The sequence below is a fragment of the Puma concolor genome, chromosome D3, assembly GCF_028749965.1.
Source record: "Puma concolor isolate L17-30 chromosome D3, mPumCon1.1.hap2, whole genome shotgun sequence".
NCBI lineage: Eukaryota > Metazoa > Chordata > Mammalia > Carnivora > Felidae > Puma > Puma concolor.
This window is the reverse complement of record NC_141678.1, coordinates 5535422-5559047: the sequence shown is the minus strand read 5'-3', so window position 1 is coordinate 5559047 and position 23626 is coordinate 5535422. Positions and strand designations below refer to the sequence as shown.

General features: G+C 60.1%; 1 protein-coding gene and 1 long non-coding RNA gene across 2 annotated transcripts; one reads left to right on the top strand and one right to left on the bottom strand.

Annotated features, from left to right (window-relative positions):
• Positions 1-1528: 1528 nt before the first annotated feature.
• On the bottom strand, positions 1529-21098 carry LOC147575258 (uncharacterized). Its single transcript, XR_015242180.1, has 2 exons — positions 20572-21098; positions 1529-1987 (listed from the first exon to the last, which is right to left on the bottom strand). It is a non-coding gene; the product is annotated as an uncharacterized LOC147575258 (long non-coding RNA).
• LOC147575259 (uncharacterized) lies at positions 12492-17444 on the top strand. Its single transcript, XM_086683330.1, has 4 exons — positions 12492-12623; positions 14635-14896; positions 15133-15371; positions 17019-17444. Exons 1-4 carry the CDS (start codon positions 12492-12494, stop codon positions 17427-17429), a joined length of 1044 nt encoding a protein of 347 aa, XP_086539456.1. The 3' UTR covers positions 17430-17444.
• Positions 21099-23626: the final 2528 nt, after the last annotated feature.

Genomic DNA, 23626 nt, shown 5'->3' with positions numbered 1-23626 from the left:
CAGATGGTCCCCGCCGCCTCCCCAGCCGGGGCCGGGGCTTTGTGAGGCTCGCTCGGAGGCTCCTGCCATCCTGCGGCCTGCAGCCTGCGGCCCAGCAAGAGGCAGCCGGGAAGCTTTCTCCCCCGGGGCCGGGGAGGATTTTTCTTGGCCCGTGGACAGGAAGGCTGATTCAGCTGGGAACCTTCTGGATTTATAACCCCCACCGCTCCATCCCCCGGTGACCCGGAGCCCCAGTGTGCTGGCGTTTATTGCTAATTGTTTTCAGACAGATGGCGTGGCCCAGAGTCTAATTCCCCAGGCTGGAGGGCGGGGGACACCGGGGGTGGAGGGGGGGGTGGGGAGGAGGAGGCCGTGCCCTTGACCGCTTGCTGGCTTGCGTTCTTGAAGAAAATGTTCAGGATTGGGGGTGGGGCCGTGGCTGTGCCGATGATGAGGGCTTACAGAGAAGGGAACAGGGGAGGGGGGGTTGGAGGAAGAGGCTTTGAAAGGAGGGAGCCTACCCTTGAGCCTCAGGGGCGGATGAAGCTGGGGAGACAATGCCCCCCCCTCCAGGAAGTCCGCTGGGATTGAAGCCAGTGTGGCAGGGAGAATTCCTCCTTTAGGGCTGGATTGGGGATGGGGAGTGCTAGGGGGTTTGTAGGGAGGGTGGAAGGACCTATCCCCAACCTAATAAGCAGCCCTCACCTTTTCATATGATTGCAACATAATTTGAGGGCTCACGGAGCCCCAGAGGGCCAGGCATGAGTGGAGATGCCAAATTACAGATGAGAAAAGGAAGGCGGCCTCTGAGAGGGTAAGTGACCAGCCTGAGGACTTGCGGTGGGTCCGTTAAGATTCACGGCACACCCACTATATGCCTGCCGGGATGGGCAAGCTTCTGTGCTCACGGCTTGTGATTCACAAAGGAGCTGATTCGGATGATAGGGGCCGGAAAGAGAATGAGATAGGAAGGTGGGGTAAGCAAGGACCTTAGGCGAAGGTCAGGGAGGGCTTCTCGGTGGCAGCAACATTTGGGCTGAGCCTTGGAGAAGAAGGAGGATCCGGCTATGCCTGAAGCTCAGGAGAGAGTGTTCCAGGCAGGGGGAGCAACAAGTGCAAAGGCCCTGAGGTGGAGATGAGCTTTTTGTGTCCCAGAAACCAAACGAAAAGCCAGTGTGACCGCTGCAAGGGAAGAGTCACGTGCCGTGAAGGACCCGAGGCGGTGCTGGGTTTTCCAGAAGGGCCGTCATCTGCCAATGTCACTGGACACCGAACACGGTTATTACCCTGTGCTCCAGTGCTGAAGCTGGGGCCCCCCCTGAGAGGACAAGTGACTACCCCAAGTTCACCAGCTAATCTGCAAGAGAATCCGCTTGAGACTTCAAGGCAGAGAGAGTCAGCCTGGGCTCCGTGGCAGGTTCTGGGGAAACCTGGGAAAATGTGTGTCGGCCTCACGTGTGACGATGAGATTGAACAACGGATGACAATCTTTTGAGCCGGTGCCCGGTCATGACTCTGGGTGACAAGTACCAGAAACCCCAACACCCCCTGCTATAAACAGAGAAGAGAATTTATCGGGCCAGGTAACTGGAAAGCTTTAGGGAAGGGTGGCTTCAGGAATGGCTGGATCTAGGGACTCAAAGATTCCCAGGTCACTTTCTCGTCGTCTCTCAGTCCGGTTTGCCTTCGCACTCTCCCCAGATGACCGACGCACCCCGGGAAGAACCTCGCTTCAAAGCTCCCAGCGCAGCACGCTCCGGAGAGACGAAGCTTCTCTGCCCCGGGGCAATTTGGGCAAAAGTTGCAGGGCTGAGTTTCACTGGTCCATCCAGGTCACATGGCCATCCCTGAGCCAATCACCGTGGTCAAGGGAATGCGCTACGTGGGTTGGCCAACCCGATCACAGCCGTGGTGGCCGACATGTGCCCTGGAAGGGGTACCTCCTCTCCTCGTCGAGTCAGTAAATACACCCTCTGCGTCTGCACGGTGCCAGGCACTGTCCTTGGCCCTGGAGACAAAAAAAAAAAAAAAAAAACCTTCAGCTTCATGACACTTCCACTCTCCATAGAAGCCGCGGCACAAAATAAACACGCGAAAGAAAAGATATGTCAGACGGTGATAAACGCTATCAAGAGAAATACGGCGGGGAGGGTGGGAGGGAGCGTGGGAGGTGGGTGTCATTTCAGATAGGGCGCCCGGGCCTCCCAGAGAAGGTGACATTCAAGCAAGAAGTAGGTAAAGGAGCTAACTAGGCAAGCATCCAGGTGCACTCCAGGAAACAGGAACCGCCGATACAAAGGCCCTGGGGTAGGCATACATACTTGGTGCGTCCCAGGCACAGCCAGGCAGCCAGGAAGAACAGAGAGGGGGAGGGAAGGGGACAGCAGGAGCAGCTTAGCTCGAGGCCTGGGGACGATATGGGGTCAGATTGCGTGCGGCCTCCGGGGCCCAAGCGAAGCCTGACTTTTACTCCATCGGGAATGACAAACCCTGATGCCGATTTAGCAGGAACCCTTTGGCTGCTCCGTGGAGAAAAGACTGCAGGGGCGAGGGTGGCCGCAGGGAGAGAGCTGTGAGTCCCAGCCCAGTGATGACGGTAACTGGAGGCTTGCTGAGGGCAGGGGCGGAGAGGAGCGGTCACGGCCTCCGTGGATCTCTTGGGTTTGGCCAGCAGGATTAGCCCACGGAGCAGGTGCGGGTGTGACAAAGCCAGGGGACTCTACAGCCCCCAGGGCGTCTAGGTTCCTGCCTCTCCCTGGCCTGGGCCACCAACAGGCTGTCCCTCTGACCCCCTGGGATTCTGAGACTTTGCACGGCGCGGCCTCGGCTCCGGAACCCACCCCCAGCCTGCCAGCGTTTCAGGGTCTGGATTTCCTCTCTCTTTGGCTGAGCCTCCCAGGCCACAATCCGTCTCTCCTCCCTCAGACCGGCAGCTCGTCTGGACCGACCCACGTTATCCATACTCCTCATCGTTGCCGTGCCTGGTGCCTCGGCAGGCTCAGGTGGGTAAGAAACAGAATTCTCTGGAGGCTTCCAGAATTCACCTGGCTGAGCCCCGTCCTGGGGAAGCAGAACTTTGGGGAGTCTGGGATCTCCCCGCCGACCCCCCCCCCCGTCTTTTCCCACCCTGTACCGCGGACTGAGTCTACTTGTGATGCTCCGGGCAGCGACGGCCGACGGGCCTCTTGGGGGGAAGGGTTCGTACAGAAGTCCTCCAGATGCCTTCCGCCCCATCTGCCCTTAGGTCTCCGTCTGGCTCCGGCCGCAGTGACCTTTCCGTTCCCTAAACGTGCCAAACAAGCACCTACCTCAGGGCCTTTGCACTTGCTATTCTCACTCCCTTGCCACCTACTTCCTAGTTCGCCTCGCCTCTCTCTCCTACTCACCGTCAGGTCCCAGCTAGACATCCCTGCTTCGGGAAGCCTCCTCTGTGCCCCTGGGATGAGGTCAAGCTCCAGTCATGCTACCCCGCCCCCCGCTTCTCTCCCTGGAAACTTTCCTCTCTGGGCTGTGGTGACTTTTAGAGACGCAGGCAGAAGGCGCGGTGGGTAGATCACAGGCCCTGGGGCCAGATCCGGGCTCCCTCACGGACGAATCCCACAGGGTTGTGAGGGTCCCACGAGACGCTACTCGCCGAGGGCCTGGAACCGCGCCTGACACGCAGCATGCGATCAATGGCGGCTATTGTCACTGTGCGCAATTCCTTGCTCACCGGGCATCCTCCCTGCCAGGCTGTAGTGCTCCCCGGGGGTCTGGACCCGGGGTGGGGGCCGGTGGGCGCCACTCGGTCGGTCATCACGCACTGACTGGAGGGATGTTTTGAACCCCGGGCCCTGGGGCCTTGCATCCCGCACCCACTCGGCTCCCCCGCCCCCCCCCCCAGGGCTCCCCCGGCCCCCCCTCCCCCCCAGCCTCCCCTAACCACCCAAGTGCAATGAAGCCAAACTTCTGATTTAAGGTGTTTATAAAGGCACTGAGAATGTCCTCTAATATCAGCTTATATATTTTTAATCCGCTGTTAAAGTGATTTAAAACACGGCTCCGACGGACGAGCGTGATGGAAATTAAAAGTCTCCATCACCTGCCGCCCCTGCCGCCAAGGACGCGGGGGCGCCTCCACGCTCCTCGGCCAGCGCTGGGGCCACAAGCGGTCCCGTAATTAAGCAGGGGGTGCCGAGGCCGGGCGGGGTCTGGAGAAGGAGCCGCAGGGTCGCGCTACACTCGTGGCCTAATGAACGGGGACATCTGCCCATCCGTTTAATTAACGAGCCCCTCGCGTCGTGGCGAGACACGGGGACCGCGTCCTCCGCGCTGCAGAGGGGAGAAAAGCGCCCAGGGCAGACAGGACTACTCATCTGCAGAATAATTTTCTTTTCCTGCCTCCTTTTGGAAACCAGAGAGAGGAACCCGCTTCCCATCGCTCCCTCCCTCCGGGGCAGCTTCCCGTGTCGTCCCTCCTCCCCACCCCTGGAGTCCTCCCCCAGGCCTCATCCTGGGAAAGTCTGAAATAAATGCAGGCGGCTGAGCACAAGGGTCCGCGGCTTCCTCCGGGCCCGGGGTGACAGTGTGAATCGCCCGGCATTCAACGTCCCACCGTCCCTTCGGCAGTCTGTCCCTGAATGCCTCCCCCCTCCCCTCCCCCCACCTCCAGGGACAGCATGTTGCCACCTGGGAAGACAGGCGCAGGTGGAGAGATCTGAGCTCCCAGGTCTGGGACCGGACCACCAGATGGCAGTCTGTTTTCAGGAACGTGTCCTGGTGGGTGTGGGGCGTGTTGGGGGGGGGGGCTGCTGGCACAGCTCCCCATGAAGCCCCCCCCCAGACGGGGCAGTTCTGACCCCACCTGGGGGCCTCCGAGGATGCCAGTCCCCGCAGCCCAGCGGAGACTGAGGTCTGGGGTTCAGGCGGCGGAGGAGGGTTTGGGACGTGTCGAGGTCCCTTTAAGACATCCAGGTGGCTGGGGCGCCTGGGTGGCTCAGTGGGTTGAGCGGCTGATCTCTCAGTCTGTGAGTTCGAGCCCCATGAGCTCGAGCCCCATGAGTTCGAGCCCCGCGTCGGGCTCTGTGCCGACAGCTCAGAGCCTGGAGCCTGCTTTGCAGGCTGCGTCTCCCTCTCTCTCTGCCCCTGCCCTGCTCGCGCCCTGTCTCTGTCTCTCTCTCAAAACACAAGAATCCAGGTCGTGGTATGAAGGCCCCGGGTCACCGGCAAGGAGGCTGTGGAAGATACAAATGTGGAAGTGACTGAACCGGGGTGCCACGTGGAGAGTGGGACCGGCTGAGACCCCCTGGGGGAGGGGAGGGACTCCGATTGCCCCCCCCCCCCCCCCCGTTGTCTCCGGGCGTTCAGATCCCTGTGGAATCCTGTCCCCTCGCACCGGGCCGGCCCCAGGACCTGCTTCTTGCCAGGAGAATCCTCCTTTCTCAGGCTGGAGGCGCTGAGTGGCCGATGCCAGAAAGACCTGGGTGGGAAGGAGCCGCTCGTGTCCCAAGAGGAAGAGAGTGAGGTTCCCGAGAGGCCCCGAGAGGCCCCACCCCCCGCCGCGGGGCTCAGAGGCACGTGGGTCCCCGTGTGAGGCCTCCCTCCTTCCCCGGGGGCCGGGGCCTGGAGCTGGGGTGGGGGGCAGGGGGGCCACCGCGTCGGGGCTCCTGCGCTGGCAGCCGCCCTGACCTCCTGCGGGCGGCCAAGGGCGACACAAGGGCCCAGTGTGCTTTCCGCGGCGAGGGTTTGGCAGGGGCTTCACCCGGGAGCCCGGTTCAGACAGGAGCCCTTTGAAGGCAGGATGAATCGGGCTCAATGTCTCCCTCCAGCTGAGGGCGGGCGGGGGCCGAGGCAGCTTCCAGAAGGCCTGCTGTCCGGGGTTGAGGAGGCCCACCTCCAGGCCCGGAGCGGGTTCTCACCGAGAAGGACTAGGCGATCCGGGCCTTTGCCGGAGGGACCCCCATGCAGAAGAGTGGTCCTGAAGGAGCGGCTTTGACTTTAAATATTTGTGCATTTATTTTTTTTTTTTTTCAACGTTTATTTATTTTTGGGACAGAGAGAGACAGAGCATGAACGGGGGAGGGGCAGAGAGAGAGGGAGACACAGAATCGGAAACAGGCTCCAGGCTCTGAGCCATCAGCCCAGAGCCCGACGCAGGGCTCGAACTCACGGACCGCGAGATCGTGACCTGGCTGAAGTCGGACGCTTAACCGACTGCGCCACCCAGGCGCCCCAATATTTGTGCATTTATGTTGATGTGTATAAAATACACAAAATATAGCCAGCCCCCCCCCCCCCGCCCCCCAGTGCTCTCTCAGACTTTACTGCTTCGCATTTGAAACGGGGGCTTACTGGAAACTACCGGAATGTCCCTGGGCAGGAGAGCGGATAAGTAACTCGTGGTACGTCCATGCAGAGGCCGGCCACACAGCAGGGGAGAGTGAGTCTGTCCTCCCAGCGTGGATCCCCCAGTGTATGTGACAGGCCAAAGACAGACGCCCGTCCCCAAGGGAGGGGACGCTAGGCATGTGCCTTGCTCGGCACAGGGGCCAATACTGGGGCTGCACCAAGGCGCCGGCCCACCCTGAGCCCGTCCCCCCGTCTGTCTCTACATCGAGCCAGCTGTCCCCGAGGATGTCCCTGATCACTCCTTGCCGACGGCACTGACCCTGATCTGGGTGACTGCGTTTCCCCCTTGGTTCCCCCGGACCCCTGACCCCAGCCCTGCCTCCGGCCTCCGACCTCTTCAAACCACGCCCCGCCCTGCACGAATGCGTCTTGCCAAAGTGCGGTCTGAAGGAGGCTGTCCCCCGCCGCAGCACCCTCAGGGCCACCCCGTCACCTGGAAAGCCAACAGCGAAACCCTCACCTGGCATCTCACCATCCCGGGACCGTCGAGCAGCCTTCGTCTGCCGTGCACCACCCACGGCAGCTACTTCTGTGTCCCCCGAACATGCCCGCGAGTGCCCGCGTCTGCGTCCCCGTCAACCCGCCTCGGCCGCAGCGACACCCCTTCCTCCGACACCCGCCCCTTCCTCGTTGCCGGGTCTCCACCCTGAACGCCCCCATCCGGCTTCCTGTGACCGAGCTCTGCTCCCAAGGGATTCAGAGTTTAGAACAATCAGTTTGAGGGGCGCCTGGGTGGCTCAGTCCGACTTCGTCTCAGGTCATGATCTCACAGCTCGTGGGTTCAAGCCCCACGTCGGGCTCTGTGCTGACAGCTCGGAGCCTGGAGCCTGCTTCTGATTCTGTGTCTCCCTCTCCCTCTGCCCCTCCCCTCCCCTCTTTCTCTCAAAAGTAAATAAACATTTAAAAAAAAATTTTTTTTTAAGTGATCCAGGGGCGCCTGGGTGGCTCAGTCTGTTAAGCGTCTGACTCTTGATTTTGGCCCAGGTCATGATCTCTCGGTTATGAGTTCAAACCCTGCACTGGGTTCCATGCTAACAGTGCAGTCTGCTTGGGATTACATCTCTCTCTCTCTCTCTCTCTCTCTCTCTCCCTGCCCCTCCTGTGCTCTCTCTCTCTCTCTCTCTCTTTCAAAATAAGTGAATACATTTAAAAAAAAGAAAAAACGAAAAGCGATTGGCTTTTATAACAACAAAGTCCAAAGGTAGGCCAGCCTCAGGTATGGCTGGATCCAGGGGTTCAAGCACTAACCTCCAGTGCCTTTTCTTTCTGTCTCATGGTTGTTTCTGTTTCTGTTGGCTTCACTTCCGGGCAGGCCTGGCCCTCAAGATGGAAAAGGCATCCCAACAGAGCCAGCTGAATTCTGTGGTTAGCCATCCGCAATTCTCTCTTCCCAACTGTTCCTGCCACCCTTCCGGGATTACCCCTGACTGGACCAAGTCGGGTCACCTACCGTTCCCTGAATCAATCACTGAGGCCACAGGCTTGGAAAATTCAGACTGGCCTGGTGGCAGCCGGATGCCCATCTCCGGGCCAGAGGGCAGAAGTAGTCGAACCCAGACCACGTGGTCTGTAGTGAGGGAGGCGTTGTCTCCCAGGGTGTGCAAGGCTGCGACCGGAGGAAGCACCCCTGGGATCTGATGTTCCCCCAAACCCGCCGAGCGGCTGTGGGAGCTTGGGCAGGTGCCTCAGACGTTCTGACTCTCAGATCCCACTTCTGCAGAGTGGGAATGTTCCAGATCCACCCCAAAGGGGAGGTGTGGGCAGGGGAGGTGCTGATGTCCGTGAAAACAGCTGGCCTTCGGCAGGTGCCTGGGGAAGGTCCCCGGAATCGGAGGCCGGCAAGAACCCGGGGCTGGAAGTATGGCAGGAAAGGTGGGGACGGCCGTGTGTTCTTCAAGGTGGCCCCCGGCTCGCCCATTTCACAAGCTCTCTGCACGACTCAACGTGCTCGTCTCTCCAGCCATCGAGAGGTGGGGTCCGGGTCGTGGGTAAGGTGCAAGTGACAGTGCGTGATTTCTGAGGCTACATTACAGAGGGTGACACGGCTCCTTCCTGACCTTCGTGGGACGCTGTTCCGTGGAGACCCCATGTTGTCAGGAAGCCCGAGCCACCCGTGGAGGCCACGGCCCTGGCTGAGGTCCCCGCCGACAGCCGGCATCGACCGTAGGAGCTCAGCCAAGAACGGAGCTGACCTGGGTCCCCGGCACCTGCCCGGGAGACCCTGGCGGAGAACCTAGCTGTGCCCAGTCAGCACCAGAACTGTGACATAACAGTACAGTCATGGCTGTTGGGTTGTGCCACTAAGTGCGGGGCGATTCCCGCCCCTGTTCCGCAGACACTTGGAAGAGGGGGCTAGTGGGGGGATTGAGGGCAAGAGGGTGCCACAGGGGCCACCGTGGCCTGACTACACGACACTACCAGGCGCTCCCAGGCCTGGGCGATGCTAGTCTGTCCGAGAGAGACAGAGAGAGGCAGGGGGCCACGCCTGAGTCCCCGAGTGACCCCCGCCGCTGGCAGAAGCTGGCCCGGCCACGCCACTGGGCACTTGCTATGAATTTCCCAGGATGAGGTGCTGTGGGGACCGACTTGCCCTCCTAGAGGCTCAGGTCCTGCCCACTCTCGCTGACTTGTGAGTGGAACTTGTCACCTTCTGAAGGGAGGGAGCAAATTAAATCTTTGACGGTGAACTTGCCAAGTGCTTCACATCAACCTGGCCAGAGAATCTCCTTTCGCTGAGATTAGGAGGCTGAGTCACGGTGGGGTCCCCCATTTCTCAGCCCCCTTCAGCCCTGGGTCTCCTAACTCCAGGCTCGTGGGGCTTCCTGCTTCCGATTTGGTCCAGTTACCCCGGGGGGGGTCTCCCCCAAAAGAAGGGAGATGGTGTTGGATGTGAATTGTCCCCAGGGGGAGTCTACACGGATCAGAAGATAATCCAGATAATCAAATCATTGATGCAGACGAGGAAACATTCCGCCCTGGACCTCAAAGCGGGGGCTGCCCTCCGGGGGGCCTTGGGGCATCGGCACATGGCTCCGCCCACCCGCCCTGTGCACCCTGGGGAACAGGTCCCGCTCCCTCGTGCCAGACCTGGGATTTGCTCAATGCTGCAAAATGTCAACCACTTGCTTTCTCTTTAGGCAAATAAACGAACTTAGAGAGCGTAGAGGGGCGCCTGGGTGGCTGCGTTGGTTAAGCGTCCGACTTCAGCTCGGGTCATGATCTCACGCTCTGTGGGTTCGAGCCCCGCGTCGGGCTCCGTGCCGACAGCTCGGAGCCCGGAGCCTGCTTCGGATTCTGTGTCTCCCTCTCTCTCTGCCCCTCCCCTGCTCACGCTCTGTCTGTCTCTCGCTCTCTCTCGAAAATAAATAAACATCAAAATTAAAAAAGGAAGGAAAAGAAAGCGTAGATCGCCCCCCAACCAGAACCCCAACAGCACTTGCTCTAAACAGAAGGTGACCACGAACATGAGCAAAGGCGATCACCATCCTGCTGCCTGATGGTTTTCAAGATGGTAACTCTCTCCCGTTCTTTGGAAAAGGTAGCTAAGCCAGACACATCGGAGACACCCCAGCACCCCGCAGAGACCTTCTCCTCGAAGCAGGCAGTAGAATGGAAAGAAGAAAGGGACTGACTTTCTCGCTGTCGAGGATCATTTGCTGCTGTGTCTGCATCCGGCCCAGGTCTCTGTAACCATTTGGGAAAGACCCTAAATGAGGACGATCGCAAATGCCCCAGCAGGGCTCGCTGTGTGCTGCAGGCAATTCCAGAAGGTTCCTGTAACGCTCAACAGCCCTACGAGGGTGAGGTAGGTGCTGTCATCATCCCCACGTGGGACCCAGACAGGTTAAGCAGCCTTCCAAAGGTCACACAGCCAGGTGGCGGCGAGGCTGGGGTTTGAACCCCGACCTCCCGCTTAAGTCTGTGCTCCTAATTACCCAGCACGCCGCCTGGGAAACACAGATCGGTACCCACCAGGGTCCTGGAAAGTTGCAGAGGGCCTCTGCTGTGTTCAAAGGTGTCTCCCCACCCCCCACCCCCCAAAAAAACAACACTACTGAGTCCTTGGAATGCTGTGTTCTTGGGCTGCTGTGATGAGGAACCGAACTTGAAATTTAATTACATTTCAACTTAAAGAGCCACAGGTAGGAGTTTCCTCCTGCTGCTGGCACAACCATCACACACATACCGGCTTAACACGGTGCGAATTAATCTTACGGTTCGGGAGGTCCGAAGTCTGAAACGGGCCTCACTGGTCCGACAGCACGGCGTCTGCGGGGCTGTGTCCCTCCTGGAGGCTCTGGACGAGGACCTTTTCTTGCCTCTTCAGCTTCGAGAGGCCGCCTGCGTTCCTCGGCTCGTGGCCCCACATCGCTGTGCCCTCCGCCTCCTTGTCGAGCCTTCCCCGACTCTGACCCTCCCGCCTCCCTCTGACGAGGACCCGCGAGGCCGGTGGCTGCCATACTGGACAGGGCAGGTGCCGACCGCTGCTTCCCAAAAGACCTGCTCCTGCTTGGGTCGCTGCTGGGTCCCCTGAGCCAGGCACACGGTCCCCAACGAGCGTGTTCAGTTAGCAACGTTTGAGTACTGCTTCTACAGCACGTTGGTCGAAGGACGCGCTGGGTTTCGCCTCGGGGTCCGAGCCAAACTTTGCAAAACGGAGACCCGCATGGTGGGGTGCCTCTCACCCGAGGGAAACCGTCCTGTCCCGAGCCCTACTGTGCGCCTTCAAGCAGGCCTCTGTGCCTCGTTGGGCGTCACCTTCCCCATCTGTATGATGAGGGGCAGGGAAGGAGCCGTAGAACAGCTCCCAGCAGCCTCAAGAGGGCGAAGAAAATGGACGCACAGAAGCCAAGGGGCTGGCCCGAGGGCCAGGTCTTGAAGAAGGGGAGGCCGCCGTCCCAAGTGGAGACTGGTGTGAGACTTCAGAAAGGGTGTGAGAGACGAGCAGGGAGGGTCCCCGCACCATTTGCGGAAGAGAAGACGGCAGCCTGCCCCCGGGGCCGGAATCGGTGACTTCTTCAACGCTGTGCCATCTGCCTAGATAAGTTCTCCTAAACTTCCTCTGCGCGTCGAACTCCTACTCATGCTTCAAGACCCAGTTCGAATGTTTCCTTCTTTTTTTTTTTTTTTCGATGTTTCCTCTGGGGTGTGGATCCAAGTCCCCTGGCCCGAACGTCGACGCTCTGATGCGGCCATCCATACGCGCTCACCACTCGCGCACACACCTGCCCGCACACACGCGCGTCCCAGAGCACAAACACACACACACACACACACACACACACACACACACACACACGGGTATACCAGCCGTACCGTCTGCGGGCCCGCACACGAGTGCACGTGGACCTCCGTGGGGGCCGTGCATGCACACGCCTCCACACCGAGGCCTGCACCCACGCGCCAGCTCTGCACACATGTCCCCGGGACGGCGCAGGGAGCACACACAAACACCGGGGCGTGTGTCCTCGCACACGGACGTCCGCAGAAACGTTGCCGCGGACCGTGAACGCAGTCGCAGACCAAAAAGTACGGAGCTCCTGCCTGTGAACCGGGACGTCTGGGACTTCCCTGTCCCCCCACACACCCACAGACACCCAGAGGCACACGCACGCACACACATGCACACCCACGGACGCGCTCCTGTCCTGCGTCCCCGGGGCCTCACTCTCTACTCCACGGCTGCGGCGGTGGGGCCCGGAGGGCTGACACCGGCTCCATCCGGTCTCGGTCGACGACGGCCTCCTCTGGCCTCGTCTAGGGCGGGGGATGGGAACCCCCCCCCCCCCCCCGCCCGGGCCCAGCCCTCGACGCCCTGCTCACGCTCCTCTTGTCGCCGCCGGCCCAGTGCCTCCGGGACCCTCCAGGGCCGGACGCAGAGCCGACGAGTCCCGCAGTGCCCAGGTGAGACCCAGAAGCGTGGGGACGGGCCAGGGCCCCACCCCCACGGCCCCACCGAACAGAGAGGAAGAGGAAGTACAGCGTGGGCCTGTGTGGGGGCGCCGGCCCAGACAGCCTCCTGTGCAGCCAGATGGCCGGCCATCTGCGGTCCCCTCCTCCTCGCGGCGTGGCCAGACCGGGTGCCAGGGCGAGCCTCCTCAAAGCTGGCAGAGCGTGTTAGGGCCATGTGCTGCCTGCAAGGCTGGGGGCTGCGCCCCGGGGAGAGGCGACCGGACGCACGGACAGCCGGGCAGAGGCAGGCCCGCCGGGCCCAGCTGCTGCGGCCCCTTCTGCGGCCCCGCCTCTCGCCTCATAAGGTAGGCGCCTCTGTTCTGGAAGATTCCAGGGTTTGGGGCGGTGGGGGGGGGGGGGGGAGAACAGCTCTTGATCCAAGCACTCGTTCGTTCTCTCATTCACTAAACACCGGGTGCCTACTAACTGCTCGGCACTGGAGATAGAATAACAAACAAAACAAGTATTTGCTGAGCACCTACTGCGTGCCAGGCACTGTTGTAGCCCTTGGGGTTACAGCCATAGAACAAGACAAGTAGACATTAGACATCCACTGTGCGTCAGCTGAGGGCAACCATGATCAAACAAGCGTTTATTGGGCACCCACTGTGTGCCAGGAGCCGCTCTGGGCCCTGGGGACACAGCAGTAAGCCATCTGTTAAACACCTACTGTGTGCCAGGCACTGGGGGCAGGGGGGTGACGGGAAGGATGTGGTCCCTGCCTTCACAGAGCCCACAGTCCTCAGATGAGCGACAGCGCATACCTGCCGTGATGCCACAAGGAAAACAGGGCTGAGGGAGGGACGGTGGCGTTCTTAGCCATTTGATCTTTCTAGATGGGGCGATCGGGGAAGGCTTCTCAGAGGAAGGGGCACGGAGAGAGACCCAGTTGGAGTAAAGAGCCAGCACTGAGGCTCCCAGGGGAAGGGACCGGCCCGGAAAGACCCGAGGTGGACAGGCTTGGTGTGTCCAACACCCCGGGGAGTCCAGGCCCCTGGGCTGGCACAGGTGGGCTGGGCAGGGGCGGGGGGAAGAGGAGACGAGTGTGGGGAGGGAGACCCCAGGCGTTGTGGGGGTGGGGGCCCAACCCCCACCTGTGTTTGGGAGGCTGTATTCGGGCTGGTCCCAGTGAGTCTGGGACCCGAGCGCCGGGATGATTCCCATTTCACAGTCGGGAAGGTAGAGGCCCAGGAGAGGCCGGGGTCACCTGAGCCCGGGGCCCGGGGCTGGCGGAGCCTCTGCGCACCGTCCCCAGTCGACCCCTCCGCGCATCCTGAGGCTGTCGGCCTCGATGTCCCCCGGGCTTAGTCACCCCGTACAAGTGACATTTATTTATTCCCTCACACGGGAGCGTGGCGAGAATTAATTATTTCGTGCCAAGGAAGCACTTTGAACATGATAAGTGCTGAGTATGACCGCGACATTACAGAGAACAGTGCTCCCTCCTCGCGCCTGCCTGCAGCTGGGAGGGTTGAGCCGTGTCTTCCAGGGTCCCCACCGCCCACGACCCGATGGGGAACACTGCTCTGAGCTCAGGATTTCTTTTCTGTAAAAGCCTAAGGAAGAGAGTGAAGAGGAAGGCGGGGAGAGAGGGGGAGGGAGGGGGAGGGAATGAGGGTGGAGAGAGGGAGACAGGAGGGAGAGGAGAGGAGGGGGGAGGGAGGGGTAGGGAGGGGGAGGGACAGAGGAGAGATGGAGGGGGAGGGAGGAGGAGGGACAGGGGAGAGAGGGAGGGGGGAGGGAGGGGGAGCGACAGGGGAGAAAGGGAGGGGGAAGGAGGGGGAGGGAATGAAGGTGGAGAGAGGGAGACAGGAGGGAGAGGAGAGGAGGGGGGAGGGAGGGGGAGGGACAGAGGAGAGAGGGAGGGGGGAGGGAGGGGGAGGGACAGGGGAGAGAGAGGGGGATGGAGGAGGAGGGACAGGGGAGAGGGAGGGGGAGGGAGAGGAGAGGAGGGGGACAGAGGGAGGGGGAGGGAGGGGGAGGGAATGAAGGTGGAGAGAGGGAGACAGGAGGGAGAGGAGAGGAGGGGGGAGGGAGGGGGAGGGACAGAGGAGAGAGGGAGGGGGGAGGGAGGGGGAGGGACAGGGGAGAGAGAGGGGGAGGGAGGAGGAGGGACAGGGGGGAGAGGGAGGGGGAGGGAGAGGAGAGGAGGGGGACAGAGGGAGGGGGAGGGAGGGGAGGGAATGAAGGTGGAGAAAGGGAGACAGGAGGGAGAGGAGAGGAGGGGGGAGGGAGGGGGAGGGAGGGGGAAGGAAAGGAGGGGGCTGGAAGGGAAGGAGGGAGGGGGAGGGAGGGGGAGGGGGAAGGAATGGAAAGAATGGAGGGGGGTGGGGAGGGAGAGAAGAGGAGGAGAAGGAGAGTTTCCCACTCAGGCGTTTTTCGGCCACCCCACACTGGGTGAGCTGGGAAGATAGGACAGCAATTCGTCACAAGGACAGGGTTCTGGTTTATAAAGTGCCTTCTCTACATTATTTCAGATCCACAAAACAGGATGGGGGGTTTCTCAGCGGTGCAGGTGTCACCAGCCCCATTCTACAGACAAGGAAACCGAGGCTCGGAGAGGAGGACCTTGCCCAAGGTTCCAGCCCCTGGGGCCTCGGGGTTCCCTGGGCACAGACACCGGCCACCCCCCAGCAGGGCCCAGCAGGGACCCCGAGGGCGGCCCTGAGACGTGAGCCTCTCCCTCGTGCCCCCCTGAGGATCCACGCGTCCCTGGGAAGGAGGCCGGGAGGAGAGATGTTCCTGGAGTGGGGAGTGAGGTGGGGGCGGGGGACGCAGATCTGAGGTTGATTTGACCTAATATGCGCCCGAAAGAAGCCACGAGGCAGAAGGCACAGCTGGAGGCCAGAACACGGGGGCTGCTACAGCTTCTACTTCCGAGGGAGAAAGGTTGTGGGGCTCCCTTGACCCCCCCTCTGAGCCAGAATCGAGAAATCCCGGAGGAGGCAGAGACCTCGGGGCCCCCGGGCCGTCTGAATGCCTCTTTCCGAGGGTCCCAGCCCTGCCTCGAGCATCCCCACTCGCCCCAGCGGCCAGAACCGCGCCTGCATTCAGTAGGTACCCAATGAATGCCTGCTCGTGTGCGCTGGCTGGTATCCGAGGGGCCCCCTTCCATGCAACAGAGGACCCTGGGAAGCAGAGGCCGTGCCGGGGCGGGTGGCTTAATCTCCTTGTGCCTCAGTTTCCCTATTTGTACGACGGGAGCAAACATGATAGAGGGATGTTGAGGACCGGGGAGGATTCAGGGCTTGTCCCCAAAGTGCTTAGAACAGGATCCGCGTGCTGGGTTCAGTAAGTCAGAGCTGCTCTTCGGGACCCATCCCCGCAGAGCCCCCGGCAGACGGGTGGTCCCCACAAGCAGCCCTATGTGGCGGGTCCCGTTAGGCTGGTTGCATTACGGTTATTTATTTTAGATCGTGAAAATGAGGCCCAGAGAGATCAAGTAAGGTGCCCAAGGCCGCCCAGCTAGACCGTGAGGGAGCTGGCTTCAGGCCCCACCTGCTCCTGGTGGGGCGGGGCCTGGCCGGCCACCTCACCCTTCTCCCACAGGGGTCCCCTGGCGGTCCTGAGAACCCCGCACCCACTCAACCCCAGCAGGGCGAAGCCAGCTCGGAGACACCCGTCTCTGAATAATAACTAATACCGTCTGTTAATCACTTAATTTTCACGCAGCCCATTCAATAGATGAAAGACTGAGGTCCATAGGGGCAAAATTACTCGTCCAGGGTCACGGTTAGTGTTCAAACCCGGGATTTCTAGCCCGTAGAACTCCGTTGCCTAGTGCAGTACAGCGGTGGAGACACGAACTCAGGAGTGAGATAAGCTGTGTGACCCTGGGCAAGTAACTCGGCCCCTCTGGTCTTCAGTTTCCCCTTCTGCCATATGGGATAATAGTGCCCGCTTCAGAGAGGCCTTGGGAGGATCAGCTCCGTTCATGCGCACAAAGCACTTAGAGCGGGAACGGGCAGAGTAAGGCCTGGGGGCTTACCTCAGTTTCCCCCAGCAACAGATTCTGAGCTGAGGACTTGTGGACAGCTGCTCCAGGGGAAGCCAGCAGGGGGAAGGAGGGTCACCGGAGGTACCACCTCCAGTCCCCTAGCCCCAACCCCTGATTGTGGAGGGCTCTGGAGTGTGAGCTACGCCCCAGGGTTCTTGCCTCGAGGCAGGGGGCCCCCGGACCCACGCACTGTCAGCTGCCACCTAAGGGCTGTCCCAGAGTGATGACAACCCCCAGGCAGGTCAGGCTTTCTGGCCTGGGGCCAAAGCACTTCCGGCAGGCGGTCCAAGAGCCGAGGCAGAGGCTTGAGGAAAGTGCCCGCAGTCAGGGGCCAGGCACCCGGAAGAGGAGGGTCGGAGCCCTGACACCCAGGATGCGTGGGCGGAACCCGACTGGGTGATCACTGCCCTATAGCTGTTGCGACTTTACCTGCTAGGACCTCACAGCAAACCTGTCTGACCTGTGGTGTTGCCCTCGTTTCACAGATGGAACACCACTGGTTTGGGCAAAGTCACACAGATTTGGGAACCAAATCTCTAGACTCCTGATTCAGTTGCTGCCTGCAGGGCCTAAAGAAGAGGGTGTTAACTCGGGGAGGGAACTTGGGGAGGTTGTGTCAGTCGGGATGTCTTGGGCAGCAAATAACAGAAAAACCTCAATTCCAACAGCCTTGATAATGATGAAGGTTTATATTTTCCATAAGAAGTCCTGCGGTGGAGGAACTTCTGAGCAGGCTGGTTCGGCAGCTCAGTGGTGGCGTCCGGACCAGGGTCTCTCCCTGTATGTCCTCTGCCACCCTCAGTACGGATCACTCCCCTCACGGCCCCAAAATGGCTGCAGCAGATCCAGTCATCACATCCCACCAGGACAAACTGCAGCCCAAGATGAGCCAGCCATATCTTCCTCGTGTTTCTCTCTTTTTCAAGAGCAAACCAAGATTCCCCATAACCCCCCACTGGAACCCCTTTCACACCTCACTGGTTTCAGTTGGGTCACACGCGAGGGGCACAGGACAGCCATTGACTGGCTCAGACCAAGGGTCAGCAAATCTGGCCCCAAGTCCGCCTGTGTAAATAAAGATTTATTGGTACGCAGCCACACCAGTTTTTTTTAACTTTTATTTTTGAGAGAAAGAGAGACAGAGTGTGAGCGGGGGAGGGGCGGAGAGAGAGGGAGACGCGGAATCCGAAGCAGGTTCCGGGCTCCGAGCTGTCGGCACAGAGCCCGACGCGGGGCTCGAACCCACGAACCGTGAGATCGTAACCAGAAGTGAACTCAGAGGCTTAACTGACTGAGCCACCCAGGCGCCCCACACACCCATTTTTTTCACGTATGACTGAGTTCGTGCTACAACGACAGAGCTGAGCTGTTGCATCTGGTCCGCGAAGCCCGGAAGATTCACTGTCTGACTCCACGGAAAATCAGTTTGCTGACTCCTGGCTACATTAATTGGGATTCACCCCTGTGCTGGGCTGAGTCACTGTCCCTGAGGGATGAACACTGAACAAAACAATAGTCTGTGAGTGAGACAGAAGTGGATGGCGGCCGGGTCACCGCTAAGTCGGCCTCAAGTACTTTGCTACTCGACGCACGGTCCCCTAGACCAGTGGCAGGGAGCCAGGCTCGAACCCCACCGCCGCGATCCTGAACCAGAGCCCGCACTTGACAAGGTCCCCAGGGCTCTGTGACAAGCCCTCGCCCTGCAGGCAGGGGAAGGCGTGGCCGAGCTCAAGCCCTGACGGTGACCTTGACCAGCTGTGTGGCTGTGGCAGGTCGTGGCCCCCCTCGAGGCCCTTGGTGCCCTCACCTGCTGGACGTCTGTGTTCGCATCCTCGGGCTGAGTTAACAACCCCTCCCCCACCCCCTCCCCCACCCCGCCAAGCTGGGTGGCTTAGAGCCCAGTTCTGGAGGTCCGAAGTCTAAAGTCAAGGTGTGGGCAGGGCCATGCTCCCTCCGAGGCTGCGGGGGAGGGTCCTTCCTTACGTCTTCCAGCCTCGGGTGGGCCCCAGGTGGCCCCTTCTTTTTTTTTTTAAGTTTATTTATCTTGAGAGAGAGACAGAGAGGGTGAGTGGGGGAGGGACAGAGACAGAGGGAGACAGAGAACCCCAAGCAGGCTCCGCACCGTCAGCGCAGAGCCCGATGAGGGGCTCGAACTCCCAAACCGTGGGATCGTGACCTGAGCCGAGATCAAGAGTCAGACGCTTCACCGACTGCGCCACCCAGGCACCCCACCTCCCCTGCTTGTAAGGACACCAGTCCTACTGGATTAACGCCCACCCTAATGACCTCATCTTAACTTGGTTACATCTGCACGGTCCCCATTTCCAAGCAAGTTTGCTTCCCACCCCCCCCCCCCCAGCCACCCCACCCCGATCCCAAACCATCAGGTTCCAGCTACACGGACCTCCTTGCTCCTTCCAGAACATGCCAAGCCCACCAAAGCCTCGGGGCCTTGCTGTGCCCTCTGCCGGAATGCTGTTCCTATAGAGACTCCAGCTCACTCCCTTGTTTTATGCGGATCTCCGTGCAAACGTTGCCTCCTCGGAGAGGACGGCCTGACCCCACGGCTAGAAGTGGACGTACCCACCCCCACCAGGCCCGACACTCAGTCACATTCGATCCCGTCAAACCTGTGACTGTCTTCATGGAATTCACAACTGGCTGGAATTGTCACATTCAATCGCATACCTATTGGCTGTCGGTGCCCGGACCGGGGCCTGGCTCATAGCAGGCGCTCAGTAAAAATTAACTACATGACTGAACAGGCCGGTTTCCTGCCCACCCCTCTGGGCTCTTCGGGAACGCTCGGGAATCCCCAGGCCCCTGCATTAGAGGCCTGGCAAGCCTCACCACGCCCGTGGAATTTTCCAGATAAAACTATTCCTTTGTGCGTCAACAGAGCCTTTAATCTCAGCTCATCGCTTCTGTCCTAGAGCCACCAGGTAACGTGAGAGGGGCCCCTCGGGAGAAAGCGTGTCTCCCCACCCAACGCTGATAGATGTCCAGCGGCCGGCGGCCTGCCTCCACCAGGGCCCTGTGTCAGTCCCCCGCCCGCCCCCCAAGCTGCAGGACGGCCCCTCGGTGGGTAGGGACACGCCCTGCGTATTAACCCTTTACAATAGCATTACTAATTTTCTTTATTATTATTATTATTAAAATGTATACATGTAACCCACATGCGCTGACACTAAGAAGCTCCAAAATCTCTAGACTGTGATGGGGGGGGGGGGGGGAGATCCTCGCCTTCCCGATTCCAGCCCCCAGTGCAGAGGTGACAGACAGCCACAGGCAGGGGTGCTGGGCACCCTTCGGAAGGGCCAGATTCGTCTGTCTGACAGATGCTGGCATAGGGCCCCCAGCGATCCCCTGAGGGTGTCACTATCATTACACCCCTTTTACAGACAGAGAAACTGAGGCTCAGAGAGGGACAGGGCTAGCCAGTGGTAGAACAGGGCCGAACTCAGACGGTCTGGCTCTGACCGTCACCTGTGACCGCTATGCCAGCGCCCCCTCTCAACAGAAAAGCTCTTGATTTTTTTTAACTCTTTTTTCTTCCCTCCCCCACCCCCTTTTCCGTTCCGTACTGTTCCGCGACTTGCTTTTTTCGTATCGCCGCTTGCCTAGAAGATAATTTCATGCCAAGCACACAGAGGTCACTCCACTGCTTGTGAGCCCATGTCATGTTCCGCGGCCCTCGACACGCAGCCCGGAACGATCATTGTGCCCGTCTGGGTCCAAACGGCCCATGTGTGACCCCCTTGAATCCTTAGGACGTAATTCGTTGGGATGCGCACTGTAGTTTGCATGTGACACACAGCAGGCACTCTGGGGGAAGCCAGTGAGATCTGGGCTTATTGGGCAGGAGGTCTGAGCTGCCCTGTCACCCACAGACTCTACATCTGAGCTTGTCAGGAGGGGAAACGCGGGCCCCAGCGCCGTGGTCCGAAACGTCCCCGGTTCCGAAAAAGGCTCTGGGGGTGAAACATTCGTCCTACCGGTCGGCTGCACATCTAAGGGCCCCAGAGTGTCAACCCTTCAAAGCCCCGCGCCTCATCCCCGTCGTCGTGCCCGGTAATTCACAGAGCGGCCCAAGGAACACCACGGTTTGTCCACACCTCCAAACAAAGCCCAACTAGGAGTGTCCCGGGAGCAGAGGAACAGAACCCAAGCCTCGGTCCACGGCGGGTATCGAATGCTTTTCTCAGCTGACACAAAGGGGGTGAGGAAGGGCCCTCTGCCTCCCGAGAGTGACTCACCCCGTGAAAACCGGATTGTTCCAAGCGTCCAAATCTGCAGAACAGGCTCCAGGCCTTGGGCCTTGTCCTGCTTCCCCTGAGCCAAACATTCCAGCATCTTCCTCAGGTACCTGTGAATACTGTACTGTCTTCTCCAAACACAGCCTTTGTTTTTGAAAGCTCATAAAGAGGAACCCGGCAGGTCAGGAGACAGCCGGCCGCCCACTTCCTTCCCCGGGACGGCAGTCGGCCAGCTCCCAAATGCCTCCCAGCACGTGCCTCCTGCCCATGACCACACTCCAGGCTGCCTCCGAGCACGTAGCGAACCAGGACCCCCGGCGGGCGGCCGAAACGTCCTCCGTCGGAGGACCGCCGGCCTCCTGGCCACCGGGAGGGCCAGGCTGCAGCAGGGGGGGCTTTCTCGCAATCGGGAGCGGGTTGACTTCCCACAGGGGAGAGATGCTTCCCGAGCAGTTTTGTTAGCACCAGGTTCCGGAACGCCTTGTCCATTCTTTTCAGGAAGATTCTGCGCAGCCCCGTGCCCTCCATAGAGGGGAGGAAGTTGCCCGGTTTGTGAGTGGAGAAAGGGCTGAGCTGTGTGTTGATGTGAGGGAATCCGCAGGGCAAGCCTGAGATGCCACGCTGGGCCTCGCGGGCTTAGCCGGGTCGCCGCCGTCCTACTAGGTCGGGATCGTCCGTAAGGCGTCCCATAAAAGCCGGGGCAGGTGGCCTGTGTCCGTTTTCAGCCACGAGGGGCACTGGGAGGCGAGACAGTGGGGAAAGCTGCCGCTAACAGCCGGAGACAGCTCTGTGTGCGCCGGGCCCGGTCGGAGGACATCGTGTGCGTGAACATCTCACCCAGATGACGACCCACCGAGGGACAGGCTGCAGTGACTGCCACCTTCACCGATAAGGAATCCGAGGCACAGAGCAGTTGAGTCACTACCACAAGCAGCTGGAAAATGGCCGAGCAGGGGTCTGAACTCGGGCGGGTGCTCTTGACTCTCTTGAGTATTGTGGGATCGTCCCGAAGCCAAAAATATTGGCCACGAGTGGGCTCTCTGTGACAGACACTGTGACTGACCCATCACCTGTTCCCAGCCTTTTCTCCCCCAGCCTTTTCTGCTTTCCCGGGCTCGCCTGGCAGTTCTGGCCAATGAAACGCAGGCAGAAGGCAACCGGGAGGTTGTGGCAAATGTTCTGCTTCTCTTGATTTAAAAAAAAAAAAAAAAAAAAAATCAAAGGTAGCTGATGTCCCCTGCGCCCTTTTTTCCTCCCTTGAGTGTGGATGTGATGCCTGGAGTCATGGCAGCCGCCTTGTGATCTGAGGGAAAGGCTGTGAGAAGCACAGGCGGTGACCTGGGAAGACCTGAGCTCTGGAACCAACTCTCCCGCCTCCCAGACGTCTTTTTATACGGGAAAATGCGACTCCGTTTGCAACGCTGGGTTAGGCTTTCTCTTATCCGCAACCCAAACTCTTACCTGATGCTCTTCTTTTCTCTCTTCCTACCTCCTTCCTTTTCCCACGGGAAAGTAAGTGGTCCTTCAAAGTCTGTACCTTGTCAAAAGTGAGGGACAGGGAGAGGCCTGCCTTCCAAGGATTTGCTGGAATCTCATCTTCCTGCTGCCTTCCCAGCTATCATTTTCTAAGCATCCGCTCTCTGCCAGGTGGATGCCGGGTACAGCATGTGTACCGTGGGCTCCGTATCCATCCTTCCTGCAGTGCTCTTAACGGCCTGGAAGGGCGGCCGCATCTCCCTGCGTCTTACTGAGAAGGACACCGAGGTGCCGGGGCCTTAAGAATTTGCCTGGGGCGTGGGGAGGGGTCGGCGTCTGGGGGGCTCAGTCGGTCGAGCCTCCGACTTCGGCTCAGGCCATGATCTCGCGGTTCGTGGGTTCGAGCCCCGCGTCGGGCTCTGTGCTGACAGCTCGGAGCCTGGAGCCCGCTTCGGATTCTGTGTCTCCCTCTCTGTCCCTCGCCCGCTCACGCTCTGTCTCTGTCTCTCAAAAATAAATAACGTTAAAAAAAAAAAAAAAAAAAAGAATTTGCCTGGTGGGGGAGGAGCCAGATTCACCCAGGCCAGTCTGACCCCAAGCCCGGGGTCTTACTGTTTTCAGTCGCAGTCACTCGAGCCCACGGCACAGCCCTCAAAAATGTCTCCCACTCCTCAGACTCCAGGCCTGGGTTCCCTCGAGTCCCCTCAGGGCCGGGGCCTCGCCATCCTCATCTGTGAAGTGGGGACGATGCTACAGCCCGCTCGCAGGGCCGCTGCGCCCGTTCTGGAACCCCGTCTGTTCCGCACAGAGCCTGGCCTGCGGGGAGTTCTCTGCAAGTGACCACGTCATTGTTATTGCTAAGGAGCCAGAGTCCCGTCCCCGAGAGCGATTGATTCCCCGGGGCAGCCATGAGTGGAAAGGAGAAGCCAAGGGAAACCGGGGTCTGATTTCTTTTGAGCCTGGCCTGCTTTCGCGCTCCCCGGGCGCGGGCACAGGCGCACCCTCGGGTGGCGGAAAGCCTGCCGTGCGGGGCTGCCCAAGGAAGGACGCTCCTGCCCCACGCCTCGTCTGGAAAGCAGCGCACATTCGAGAAGGGCTGGCCCTTGCCGGGGACTCGGGGGCTCAGGAGCCAGCGATCAGCATCGTGGTCGAGGTTGGCCAGCCCACGAGACTCGGAGCTCACCCTCTGCATCAAAGCCAGGGTGGCTGCCAGAGAGAGCGAGAACGCGTCCCTCATGAGCCCAAGGCCACAGCAAAGGGAGTGGCCCTCCAACAGTGGAGGAGAGGGGCTCTAACTCATTAATTCATTTGTGAGAACACAGCGAATGCCAAGCACTGGGCTACGCGAGTTTCACGGAATCATCACGGCCCCTTTGAGGGAACTGCCATTACCATCTCTATCTTGCAGATGGGGAAACTGAGGCACGGGGAGGGTCAGCGGCTTGTCCAAGGTCACGCAGCCAATAACCAGAGGAGCAGGATCTGAACCCAAGTGGCCAGACCCCTTCCGAGCAATACAGGGGTGACAACACGCACCCTATCCGTGCCCTCTTCGAGTTTTTGTTCTAACGGGGCTGGC

Coding starts and splice junctions, on each gene's coding strand:
- LOC147575259 (XM_086683330.1), top strand. CDS start 12,492: ATGTGCTGCCTGCAAGGCTGGGGGCTGCGCCCCGGGGAGAGGCGACCG. Junction 12,624..14,634: donor CCCGCCTCTCGCCTCATAAG/GTAGGCGCCTCT, acceptor AGGAATGGAAAG/AATGGAGGGGGGTGGGGAGG. Junction 15,372..17,018: donor CAGAACCGCGCCTGCATTCA/GTAGGTACCCAA, acceptor ATTTTCCATAAG/AAGTCCTGCGGTGGAGGAAC.